This window comes from Papaver somniferum, chromosome 7 (assembly GCF_003573695.1).
Source record: "Papaver somniferum cultivar HN1 chromosome 7, ASM357369v1, whole genome shotgun sequence".
Lineage (NCBI taxonomy): Eukaryota > Viridiplantae > Streptophyta > Magnoliopsida > Ranunculales > Papaveraceae > Papaver > Papaver somniferum.
The window spans coordinates 125,790,362-125,803,648 of record NC_039364.1 but is presented as its reverse complement, the minus strand read 5'-3'; the positions used below and the strand labels follow the sequence as shown (position 1 = coordinate 125,803,648).

At 37.4% G+C, this 13,287-nt stretch overlaps 1 protein-coding gene across 2 annotated transcripts; it reads right to left on the bottom strand.

Moving 5' to 3' along the window:
• Nucleotides 1-7,326: 7,326 nt before the first annotated feature.
• LOC113298360 (protein OBERON 3-like) lies at nt 7,327-11,909 on the bottom strand. 2 transcript variants are annotated; one of them, XM_026547088.1, is made up of 3 exons: nt 9,837-11,909; nt 7,758-8,287; nt 7,327-7,656 (listed from the first exon to the last, which is right to left on the bottom strand). In XM_026547088.1, the coding sequence occupies exons 1-3, from the start codon at nt 11,710-11,712 to the stop codon at nt 7,588-7,590; spliced, it is 2,475 nt and encodes an 824-aa protein (XP_026402873.1). In that variant the 5' UTR covers nt 11,713-11,909; the 3' UTR covers nt 7,327-7,587. The 2 variants fall into 2 exon arrangements, with proteins under 2 accessions (XP_026402873.1, XP_026402872.1); XM_026547087.1 differs by having other exon boundaries at nt 7,327-8,287.
• Nucleotides 11,910-13,287: the final 1,378 nt, after the last annotated feature.

The following is a 13,287-nucleotide window of genomic DNA, read 5'->3' as shown; positions in this document are numbered from 1 at the left end:
ACAGAAGTCGTGGAAAACAACCTTATGAAGCTTATATAAATTTTCCAAGGGATAAAAAATGTAGAATTCACGAACCCTTTATTTATAGTGAAAAGGGTAGCTTGAATCCTAAGCAAGTTTTAGCTATTTTTATTTTTCAAGACTCTCCTAATTTTGGGAGTCTTTCCTAAGTTACAACTCTTGCGTAAATAATTACATTAGCATAAATTGTATTTTTGTGAATAAATCAAAATTTTACTTACGAAGGAATTCTAAAATATAAACAAACACTTAAATATGACAATCAAAAGTGTTTGGAAGAATAGCCATCTTTCCTAGATAAGGAAACATCAAAAACTTGACTAAAAAAGCTTCTAGTCATGTATTTGCGCTCAAGTCCGTGAACCGTTACAAACAGTTCGTGGATTGTTTCCTACTAATGAACTGCAATAGTTACAACAACACTCATAATTGTTGCTTTAATAAATCATTTAGAACTTCTTCATTATAACTCAGATTTGAGTGATTTTTGGCTCGTTAAATCCGTAAGCTCCTTCACTATAACATGGGAACCTTTCCAGGGATAAAGGTTATTGTTTTAAATTAACTAATCGTCCTGGATAAAATTTGGAAGAATCGTTATGGTTGAAATTTAAGACCATGACGAAGTAAGTAGTCAAGGTCGATATCTTTTACCATGACGACTTGACGAAGTTGTTTTGGTCTATAAATAAGAACAGTGACGAATTTTTCACGATCAACTTCTGTTTTAAAATTTACGAGTCGTTATGATTAAAATATAGAATTATGACGACTGTAACAACATTTATAGAAATCTATTTTTGTTTCAAAATTGACAAGAGTCGTTATGGTTAAAATTTAAGACAATGACGATTCTAATTTTTTCATGTAGAGTCGTTATGGTAAATAAATTTATACTATGACGATTTGGTTGAGTCGTTATGGTCTATCAATTTGAACCGTCACAATTTTTATGGTCAATATCAGTTTTAAAATTTACAAGAATCGTTATTGTTAAAATTTAGAATTTTGACGACTCAATGTTTTTATCCATAATTTAAGGGGTTCGTCATGGTCATGATGGATCACCATGACGACTGCAAAAAAAAAGTATAAATAGAAAGTTTATTACAAATAAAAACTAAAAAATTAAATTTTTTTTAAAAATAGTTAATTAAATAATAAAAATAAAAATACATAAATAGGATGACACATATCACAATTTTAGGGGTTAGGGTAATCTAGTCTTTTGGTTAGATTTAGTCACCCTTATCCACATCTCATGGGTGGGAATGGGAATCTAGGGCCCCAAATTAGTTTTTGAGACCCCCAATTAAACGAGGCAATGTAACTATGTGTCAAAAGAGAATAATAAGGTGGCAGATATCCTGTCAAATTTAGCAAGAGTAGACGGATTAAGTAGTGTTTGGTTTTTACCTCCTTCTCGTTGTACCTTGGATCAACTACAGAAAGATGCAACTATTGTGAACACTAAATGTTAATGACATTCTTCAAGTTTCATAAAAATAAATAAATTTTAGTTTTGATTCAAGTCTGCGGTATCAGCAATGCCTTGCAGGTATATATGCAATCATGTGGTCTCTCTCTGTCTGCTTTTGACATTAACATTGTTGCCCCTGATTTTATGAAATTACTGGCGGCTCGATACTTTGATACGATTAAGACAAAATTTCCCATCAAATTCTTACTATCTGCGAGGGATATTGTTCTTTGTAAATGTAACAGAACGAATCATGCTATGGATTTTCTAAAAGTTGTTCCCATTCATAGGCTTAATCAAGCAGTTGGACCCCGTCAGTTTCGAGCAGTTCTTAACTACAGGTTGGGTATATACCAATATTTGAGGAAGATAGTTTGTGTTCATGTTGTAATCGTGCTATGGATAGGTTTGGTGACCATGTTATACATTGCGCTAGTGCAGTTGACCTCACACGACTTGTTTCGTGATGTTTTGGCAGATATTTGTTGCTAATCCGGTGTGGCTACTCCCAAGGAGGTTCCTACGGGCTTCTTTTCAGACACCGCTCATGCCTTAAGACCGGCATATTTACTCGTCTACAAATTGGGAAAACGGTCGGGATATGTGTTTTGATGTCACAGGTTCTCGCTGTTCACTAGTGCTAGAACTACTTCCTTCACCCCAGGACATGCTATTTCTGCGGCTGTTACCCGCAAATGTAATAAATACCTAGACAATTGCCTAACACATGGATATGAATTTGGTGTTTTGGCTTTTTCAACACTTGGTGAATTGGGAGAAGATAGTTATGTATTTTTGAGAGGGTTGAAGAATTGTCTTGCTAGTCAAGATGCTAATTCCAAAGTCGGAGGTTCACTTTTTCAACGTATAGGTATTATTATTCAGAAAGGTGTTACCAACAAACTCTTTGTAAAATCCGACTTTATTTGCTTTTATAATATAAGCCTTCTGCGGTGTCTTTTTTTTTTTAAGAAAATAAAATAAAAATAACAGTCCGCGAGTTATAACCCCAAAGGTGTAACTATCCATCCACAAAAAACTCATCAAAACAAAAGTAACACAAAAACCCCATCAAAACAAAAGTAGCACAAAAACCCCAAACAATTTGATGAAACCAATTTTGGTTTCATCAATAAAATTTGATGAAACATCATAGAATTTGATGAAACCAATTTAGGTTTCATCATAAAATTTGATGAAACCAATTTTGAAATTTGGGGGTTTTAGTATCAATTTTTAAAAATTTGGGTTTTTTTTATCCTGGCATTTTTAGGGGCGACCCCAAAAGAATTAGGGGCGACTTTTTTATTCCCAACCCATACACAACGTTAAGGGATGTCCAAAAACGCGGAGAATACGTTAATGCCCTTACACAATCGGAAGCTTTTTTGTGTCCGATTAATATACCACAATCGGAAGCTTATTAACGTGATTATACTACCGATTAAGTGCGTTTTTGTGCCTAACTCGTATTTGGCTTCTATAACAATCGGTAGGACTGAGAACCTCACTAAGCTACCGATTATAGTACCTCCTAAATTCCCAAAATTGGTGACTTCGTCAAAGAAGAAATTTGGGGCAACTTAGAATCGGTAGGCAGGTTAACTACCGATTATTCTAGTTCCCAAATTCGAAAAAAATGAGATTTCTGCAAAAACAAAATTTGGGCCAACTGTATAATCGGAAGTCCTATTATCTACCGATTATTTTAGTTCTCAAATTCGAAAAATTTGAGATTTCTGCAAAAACCAAATTTGGGGCAACTGTATAATCGGAAGTTACATCACCTTATTTGACTACCGATTATACAGTGTCCCCAACAAAATAGATTCTTTGGAACTCTAAACTCTATATAAGGATTGTATCCTTTTACCCTCTATGGAACCTTTAAACTCTCTCCAACATCATCTTCAACATAATGCCCCAACCATTCATCAATCCAACGGAGTTCACGATTGAAGAAGATTTATCTTTATGTAGGCGTTATGTTCAATTCTATCCGAGACGAGGATAACAACGTAGGCAAGGCGGCATAATAAGTATGAGTTATTTGGGGAGAATTCACGAAAAATTCTGCGCCGACACCGGTAACCCAAACAACCGCCACTCCGCTGATCTTTTCTTCCGAATTGGTTCAATAAACGGACACGTCGAAGAATTCGTCCATTTAACTTATCTTGTGAATCAATATCGATTGAGGGGTGAAACCAATGATGAGATTATAGAACGATCTCTCGGGGAATGGCGGAGATGGAAAAGATCAAGCTTCCGTTATGAAGCTCATTTTAGAATCCTTAGGACGATGGAAAGATTTAATCCGTTTAGGACTCGTCCAACACGTCCACGATGCTAATCACAATACCTTGTAATAGAATTGTGGAAGTTCAATGTAAAATTATGATGATATGTAGGTGATATTGTTATGAATTTCAAAATATTTATGAAAATCGGAATTTTTAATTCTTTATATACCTACCGATTATACTCCAACGGCTATTTCTTTCAAAAGAATCTAGTCGTGCCTCGAAAACCACACATAATCGGTAGTATATAAATATCAATGTCTACCGATTATACCACTCTAATGAGACTGAGAACTCTGTTCACAAAACAAACTATAATCGGTAGTATATGACTATCAATGTCTACCGATTACGCATAATCGGTTGCTTTGGTTCAACCATTTCCTACCTATTTTATGGAATAATTATACGTAATTTCAGTACAGTCTTGTAAAAGTACGCATCAACGGCCATATTTTCAAAAAATAGAGACGTTGGGACTCTCATCTATATAAGGAGAGTAAACTCTTCTTATTTGTGCACCAAACAACACATATATAGCATCGTGTATTCTACAAATACATTTTCCATTGTCTACTCTTGTGAATTCATTCTATATCTTAACTTACAAGCATGGCAACGTTTGACGCAGCTGAAGATTTGGTCATTGTGAAAACATGGTATCATGATACATGGCATCCAATCTTCTTTGTATGAGTTCGGTACTTCTTCCTCTGCGTCTTCCTTACATACTTATTATTCTTTCCCTCGTGACTCTTTTTCTTCCCACTTCGCTCACACACCATTTCAAACCTAACGTCCTCCACACAAGGGTTCTGAACTACCACACACATATTCTCTTTTGTCTTGTTCACAAGCCAAACCTTTGCCTCCTTCTTACTTCCAAATATCTAAATGCGCATATAACAAAACAAAAATAATAAGCGTAACCATATAACATACATGATTGGAAAAATAGAAGATGATTCATGACCATACCAAATCGTTTGCATAGCGTAGGGAAGTATCCGGCCTCAAATAATAATCGTCATTAACCGCTACAATCGCCTACGCACCATAAGAACAAGTTTTTGACTAATAATCGGAAGATAGTTTAGAGACAACACACCCGATTATAGATTAATCGGGTACCATTAGGACACAGACCGACCGATTATAGATTAATCAGTAGCCTATTACGACCATAAGCTACCGATTAACGAAATAGACAAATGAACAATTTTCCTGTAAAGAAAACTTCAATAATCGGAGGTAAAAGTAATTCATAAACAACCGATTATGAAATATCAAGAATCACAAATATTTCATTTTTGGAGAATTTCGTATGGGCGAAGTTTTACAATCAGACGTTTGTGGATGTATAAAACTTCCGATTGTGAGAAATTGAAGCTTTCAATTTGGGGATTTTTTCCATATTCGGCAGATTATTACATCAACATATATCTGATTTCCAATAATCGGTAGATATGGTACTAAATTAACTACCGAATATATGTCGTTCATGGCATTCAATGCATGCAGAAATCGAATTTTCACGTTCAAAAACACACACAAACGCACATAACATGGATAACTTGGGTATTAGAGTTTGATAATAACATACCTGTACGTTTGATGCATCGTTAGCTTCGATCTCAGGTGATTCTCCATGTTCTTCCATGAAAGCGTCGTCGTCTAGGGTTTCATCTCCATTAAAGTTTTAATCATTCAACATATACCCCAAATCGTTATCTCTAAACGGTAGTGAACCTTGAACTTCAACAACTTCACGTTCTTCTTCGTACCCATCCATGTTTATGGAAGTTGGAAACAATCGGAAGTTGGCGACATATACCCCTTCTTCTTCTTTTTTTCTTCTTCTTCTCTCACTCAATCGGAAGATATCTCACAATGACCCAAAAATAATTTCCAAACACTAATATATAAACCCCAGACTACCGATTACAAGATTACACTTCCGATTATTTGTATAATCGGGAACTTTATAAGTTGTATATCCTACCGATTACAACAGATTTCAAAATTCACGAGTCACATGGTTATGCCTGGCTCTGTACCCTCTAAACCTATGGATTTTGGCAAATGTTGGATTTGGGGCTTCGTATAATCGGACGGTAAGAAGTAATATATCCTACCGATTAGGCTAGATTTCAAAATTCATTACATGAAGGATTTTTGAAAAAACTCATTTTGGGGCAACTTATAATCGGAAGGTTGTGGAACATATTAAAATTCCGATTACCGCTGCATCCAAAACACGAACCAAGTGGTTGTGGCTGACTGTGTACACTCAAAACCTATGAAATATGGCAAGGGTTCGATCTGGGACTCCTTATAATCGGTAGGTTGTTGAGCTGTACAAACTTCCGATTATAACAGGTTTCAAAATTCATTACGTGAAGGATTTTAGAAAAAACTCATTTTGGGGCAACTTATAATCGGTAGGTTTTGTAACCTATTTAGTTTCCGATTATGGCTACATCCACAACTTAAGCCAAGTGGTTATGGTTGGCTCTGCACCCCTCAGAACCTATGGAATTTGGCCAAGGTTGAATATAGGGCTCCTTATAATCGGTAGTCTTACAAGTTGGATAACCTACCGATTATACAAGGGATTATTAGCCGAAGTATCTACACTATAATCGGTAGGTATAGTTTCAATTCAACCTACCGATTCACCTCTAACCTACCGATTATGGTGTAGGATTTCGAAAAATCAGAGATAAGGGGTAGCTTAGAATTACGTTTGGGTGACCTTTTTTGTCTTTTATTGTCGCCCCTAATTCCTTTTGGGTCGCCCCCAAAAATGCCAGGTTTTTTTTATCAATTTTGTTTAAGATGAAGATTTAATGGATCCCAACATTTAAATGGGGTTTTTATACCACAAATTTGGTCACCTTGAATTTTTATGACTAGTTTTGTAAAAATAATACTCCGTAATAATAAGGAATAAGAAACTCATGAGAAACGAGAGATTAATTTGAATTTTAGGGAGAAAGAAAACGAGTTAGGGAACAACTCTGTCGCCTAGTAGCAGGGCACCGAGTCTTCAACACTTAAAAGTAAATATTTAGACCATTGAATGAGCGTGTGGTTGTGTAAGGAAAGACGAGTGCAATACACCAATGACTTGGTGATGCCTAATCCGACACACGACTTGGTGATGCCTAATTCCATACACCAAAGTTTTCCACCAAATCCACTCCAAAATTTCTTTCGTGCCAGGATTCCGATGGTGTACACGCAGTGGACAGTAATAGATAGTTGAGGAGGTATTCTAGATGCCATTCTAGGTATTATCCCTTCCAAAAGATATAAAAATCAGAGAGCACAGGAACCATGACTTATGAGCAACAACAACAACCATTTATCTCCGTACTGAACAACAACGATTTGGGATCCAATCGCTATGAAGTCAATCTGCTGATATGTACCTAGTTACAGCAGTTGTGACCTGTCACTTGCGATAGTACCAATTCAAAAAACCAAAAGATGAGAACCCGAATCTAATCAGACAAAATCTCCAGATACCAAATCAATTTTTCTTTTCATTTTAATAACACACAGATCCAAATTACACAAAATCCATGACGACAAAATTAAAATAACAACAGCAACATAAGCAATTTACATTACCTTTATCCCCATCACCTTCACATGAAGAGAGGAGACAAAGAGATTTACTACACCCATTGCTGCTTTGTAGCTTCCATTCTCTCCAACAAGCTTGCGATTTCAGCTTGCATTCTGATCTTCATATGAAGAGAGAGACGAAGAGATTTACTACACCCATTGCTGCTTTGTAGCTTCCATTCTCTCCAACAAGCTTGCGATTTCAGCTTGCATTCTGATCTTCATATGAAGAGAGGAGACGAAGAGATTTACTACACCCATTGCTGCTTTGTAGCTTCCATTCTCTCCAACAAGCTTGCGATTTCAGCTTGCATTCTGATCTTCATGTTGTAATAATCACAATGCGAGTTTTCCAAAGCCTTGAGTTCCTCAAGTTTCTTTCTTCGCTTTTCCTCTGTTTCCTGCAAACACAACTCGGAAAGTTTGTTGGCGTATTCTTCTTCCAACTTCTCATTTCTTGAACAAGCCATTCTTCGATACCCTTCTGCCTCCCGCCTTGCATCATCAGCTCTGGTTTGGAACATCCTTGCCTCTGCTTCCTTAATTCGTACAACGCTTTCCAAGCTTTCAAACCCATCCTCTGACAAAATACTGGACTGCAACACCTTTTTAACAGCATTGCCGCTCATGAGGGCTTTAAGGTCATTTTGACAACTATCCTCTCTATGAGATGGCAAATCCCTCCGTAGTGTAGATGAATTATTGTTGTAAGGTGCAGAAGATTTAGGGGCCACAAAATTAGACGGCGGGCAAGAACCCAAATCTACCTGTTGGCCTATGTTAACTGATGCCGACAAGCTTTTTGATAAACTAACACATGAACCAGATAAGTCTGAACTGCTGCCACCATCTGCGTTTTTAAGTATCATAGTAGTGATCAGCAATATGAGCAGAAGTTTACGCAGTTCTATCTTTATTTATTTATGAGAAAGTAAAGGACAAGCCCTATTAGGGAAAGGAAAACCTATATTACCACATGGAGCAGATCAAAGCCAAACAGTCACAAACAAGCAATCAGGAGTAGATATGCAATTAAAGTAAACTAAGAAACAAGTTCTCTTTTTTGTATATTTTGAAAAACAAATCAAAGAGACGTCAATGTAGTTCAGAATCCAAATAAAATATTAAAACAGTGGAATAGTAACTCAGGCACATGGAAGACGGATCCAACCAAATACCTAACTTAACGTTACGAGGAACCAATAGAGCCTTAGCAAGTTTTTACCAGGATGACCTAGGTAACTTTAGCAAGATCAATTTCAATCTCTACGTGACATGTTACAAAAAGTACACAGACAATCTAGATCTACAGTTGTTGGTTCGAAATGCTTGTGAGAGCAAAAGAGCATTCAGTTTCTATTTGTTAGTAGCTAAATTCATGTCATATCCTTCCGAATAATAGTCAAAAAATGGACCTTGTATCATCTGTACCTACTACTAAAAATCCATGCAAAAGCTCTCAATGAAGCCTCAAAAACGTACATGCAAGGGCGAATTTAACTAGGTATTATCCTTCATCCACTCAAGGATGCCTAAGATCAACACTGTTTGGAGTTTACACATTTACCTCCGCCCTCATGTCAAAAGGATTTTCCTGGTAACCCCTTCTATAGGCACTATTATATAGTTACAGTGTACAAGCTATGGGCATTAGTTCTTGTACAGAAGACTTTAAACAACAATATTGAGTGATTGATGTGGCTGGGTAGCTTCAGTGACTTCACTCTTTGTACATTTATAAACTATTCGGTCTAAGATCTCTTTTTATGACATGAAATCATTAACATTGATGCAGGGATATTAGAGTTTCTCGAACTGTTTATTGATACTTTTCATAATATAGGACAACTAATAACAACAAATATTTTGCAAGAAGGGAGGAAGGAAACTGGAGCAATCCAGGTAGTTATAATGGGGCAGTGAAAAGTAATTCAAAAGTCAGCTTTTACTTCTGCTATGTAGAAATTACAAAGATGGTGGAAGTTAAAAGGAACTTTGACGCGCACTAAGAGCAAACAAGAGAAAAGTGGTGAATCAAGCTCACAAAGAAAGATATGCAGTGATATATTTTTGCATAATTTGAAACTTACAAAAAAACCTCAAGCAATAAAAAAAAAAGAAAAAGGAATATTATCCAACATCACTTAGTGAAAAACCATCCCTATGTACGATATGATAATCATATAATTCAAGTTATCCAAGTGCCATAAGCAAATAGCACGCTCATTCTAATAGCCCAGACACCAAAACCATAAGCAGAACATGCCAAAATTTTCAGGGAGAGAAACTAATGCAATTCTATCACCAACTGAATTAAAGCAACTAATGAACACTGAAGTTTGTTAAGATAATAACTGAGGTATATGTGAAAAGAAGAGGGTCAAAGTTGCATGACTTACATATGAAAAACTGAAGGATATGATTACAAGCATCCGTTGAAGAAATGAGATTATTTTCAAGCTTAGAGAGCACTTCTTCAGCTTTCATTTGCAGTTCCTTTCCCTTCGAATCCTCACTACCCCTGAAGATCTTCTTGACACAATCAAGTTCTGCTTTTAGATTCTCAAGCCCCCAATCTTTTGCACACTGTGCGAAAACATCCTTAACGAATCCAAACATATCAGAAGCATGCGCACATCCAAGGCAATGATATTGCATATCTGTAGTCCCTGACGGTCCTCCTAAACGGGGACTTGGCTTGATAAGTTTCCTTTGGATGCCACAGACAGTGTGGCACCAATGTGAACATGCATCACAGCCAACCCAGCTACAAGTGTTATTGGCTGAATCAAAGTTAAAACAAACAGGGCACATGCAGGCATTGCAAAACCCCTTCTTAGATGAACATATCTGGCACTCACAATCCTCGACGGGCAATAAAGATATACAATTCACATTCCGACACCTCATGAGCAAAAAGATCTCAACAAGTTCTGAAGTAGGTAAATGATTCTTCCCGGTTAAGTAACTTGCAAGGCCTGTCTTTATGGCAACTAAGATGTCAAGTTGCGCTTTGTTGGATTTAGAAAGCATTTCGAACGTGAGATCAGACCTTCTTTCTAGACGGTTCTGAAGACCCACTAGTTCCTCTCTCTTATCAAGCATCCCAATGAGACTCTTCAAATGCTCCTTAGTAGATTTAATTGTTTCATCTGGAAGCTCTTGAAATATCTGTGACATGACAGGGATAGACTCAGAAACTAATTCGCGTAGAAGTCTCTCGGGGCTTGTTAATTTGCGTGGCCTCACACCATCTGAATGCTCAAAAACCCTCTTTTGCTCAGACGGTCTTCCTCTTGAATCACCTGATTGAGTATCTTTCTTTGGTCTAGCGGGCAATTCGGATGGAAAAAATGAATTGTTCTCGGACCCAGTTGGTCTGTAAAGACTGTTGGAAGATTCCTTAATGATCAGTGGATTAGGGTTACTCTGCATCGAGGTGTATCCAAAACCACCGTGGTTTGACAAACTAACCCCATCTCCGACTGGTTTAAACCGACTATGAACTGACCCGTTAGTCCCCTCACCACCATACCAAATCTGGTCATTCTCTCTCCTGTGGCTCCCAGAGTACTCGTAGTTCTCTGTTGAATTACGGGTGAGAGAGCAGCTAGGGTTGTGCGAGAATTGGTGTGAATATGAATAAGAAAGTGATGCTGCTGTAAAATCATCAGAACTCCCAGTTCGGGTATTATTGTTTGAAGGCATCATAGAATGGGTGCTCCTACTAGGCCTTGGAATCACAGGAGCCTGATCAGTTAGAGATAAAGTGAGATTAAGGGTTTCCAGTTTTGGTTTCTTTTCTCTATTCTCTCTTTCAATTTGTTCCTCATCATTGACCTCTCTTTTCGAAGAAGCACGTTCACTAATTCCATTTAATTGCAAGAAATCCCTCTCTACCAATTTTTCTTCTACATGTGCATTTATAGAATCCAAAGCAATCTCTTTACCCTTATACCTAATTTTCTCGAGTGAACTCAAAAAATTATTCCCAGGTATCTCCTTATCATGGAAACCCATTTTAGAATTATCACAGAGATAACTTAAAGTGAGTTCTTGAGAACCTAAATTTCCGATTTTCAAGGGTTTCAGGTGAAACCCATCATGACTCATCTCTGATTCTCTCAATAAACTAGTACTCTTTTCACTTAAATCATGTTTTGAATCTGGGTTTCCGTTACTTTTCACAGATACATGGTTATTATTAATTTTGCTTCTTGAACTTTCAGTTCCATGAATAAAACCATTTGATGAGAGATCCTTCTCCGTAAACATGGTGAAACTAAAAGAGAAACACAAATACCAGAAAAGAACTAAGAAACGGTACCTTGGACTTCTTCTGTAATTTTACCTCTCTGAACTTCTTCTGGTTCTTCCCCTTCTCTCTTCTTTCTTCTGCTACTTCTTTGACCTTTCTCAGGGACCCATTGGTTGCAGCGGCATTTTTTCTCTCCTCCTTTTTCTCTCTCCTCTAGCCGTTTACTCGAATAAGAATTTTGAAGTTTCAAGGTTCCTTGTTGAAATGCGGCACGCGTTGGCGTGGTTGTGGGGCCATAGGTTTTTTTTTTTTTTTTTTAATCCCATCAGTATGCTGACGAGTTTAGAGCTAGTATTATGGTGCTATCTATCCCTTCCCTATCCTCAAATGTAGGGAAGGGATGGCACTTGAAAGGCAATCGTGCTATGGTGTCCCCTCATCCCTTCCCTACACGAGACGCGTACTCAGTATCCGTATGAATAGTGCCAAACGGTTACTTAGTGCGCATACTTTTTTTCGTTTTTCTTCATGGGAAAATATTTATCTAGGTAAAAAATATTTTAGAGTAAAAAAAAATATATCAAATAGGTAAAAAAAACGAGTTTTAGTAAAAAAAAAAAGAGTGAAGAGGGGAAGTTTTAAGGTAAAAGTTTAAAAACCAGAAAAAAAATACGAATACTCGGTACTCGTAAAGTGAAAAAAATAAACGGGTACTCAGTACCCGTGTGATTTCCCTTCCCTACAAGGCTGATCATATTTGATCAGCCTTGTAGAGAAACATGTGAGTATCCCTACATGAGTATAGGAAAGGGATATCCCTCTCCATAGTACTTGGGTTTTTGGAGTTTTGAGGGATGGAAAGGGATAGGGAAGGGATCCCTCTCCATGGTGCTAGCTCTTAGCGTTCAAGACCTCGTCAGTATCATCAGTCACCCACTAAAATTATGTTGATGAGTATCGACTGCAGGTTGCTCGTTCGTATCATCACCGAGTAATTTTATTATCGTAGTACCAAAATACTTGCAAGTACAGTATTAGGGCTTAACGTAGAGGTGTAAAACGTGCCGGCCCGGCACAGCCAACTAAAGGTGCACACGGTACGGTTCGGTTCTTGCCAAGACCGAGTACTTGTACCTCCCTACACTCGGTTCCTATTTTTTGAACCGGTACATGTACCCTGTATCTCGGTTCCGGTACTATTCGATACCAGTACGGTACCAGGTACGGTTCCGGTACTAGACTCGGTTCCGCACTTTTTTTTTTTTGCTATTTACCTAACGTCCCAACCCTTGATTTAACTGTTGGATGCTCATACTGCACTTATAGTTGTTTACCTAACCTGATTGAACTGTTGACATGTCTTCCCCTGCAAACTCACCCATCCCTTTCTTACATGTGTATTATGCAGGTTCATGAAGCACCGCATCTAGATGATGAAACATGTAGCTGGGATGGAAAAACTTCTAGTTTGCGTGAGATGTATGCGACGTTTTGTGATATCATCGAAAAGCTGGATGAGGTTACATCGCGTCAAACACGTCTTGGAAGTTTTTGTCAATTTGGGTACTTTTAATGTCATCAATAATAGCTGT

What these genes read in the sequence shown, in the direction of transcription:
- LOC113298360 (XM_026547087.1), bottom strand. Translation starts at nt 11,712, where the DNA reads ATGTTTACGGAGAAGGATCTCTCATCAAATGGTTTTATTCATGGAACT. An exon ending in TATCCTTCAGTTTTTCATAT is followed by an intron (nt 8,288 to 9,836) that starts GTAAGTCATGCA and finishes TTAAAAACGCAG; the next exon opens with ATGGTGGCAGCAGTTCAGAC.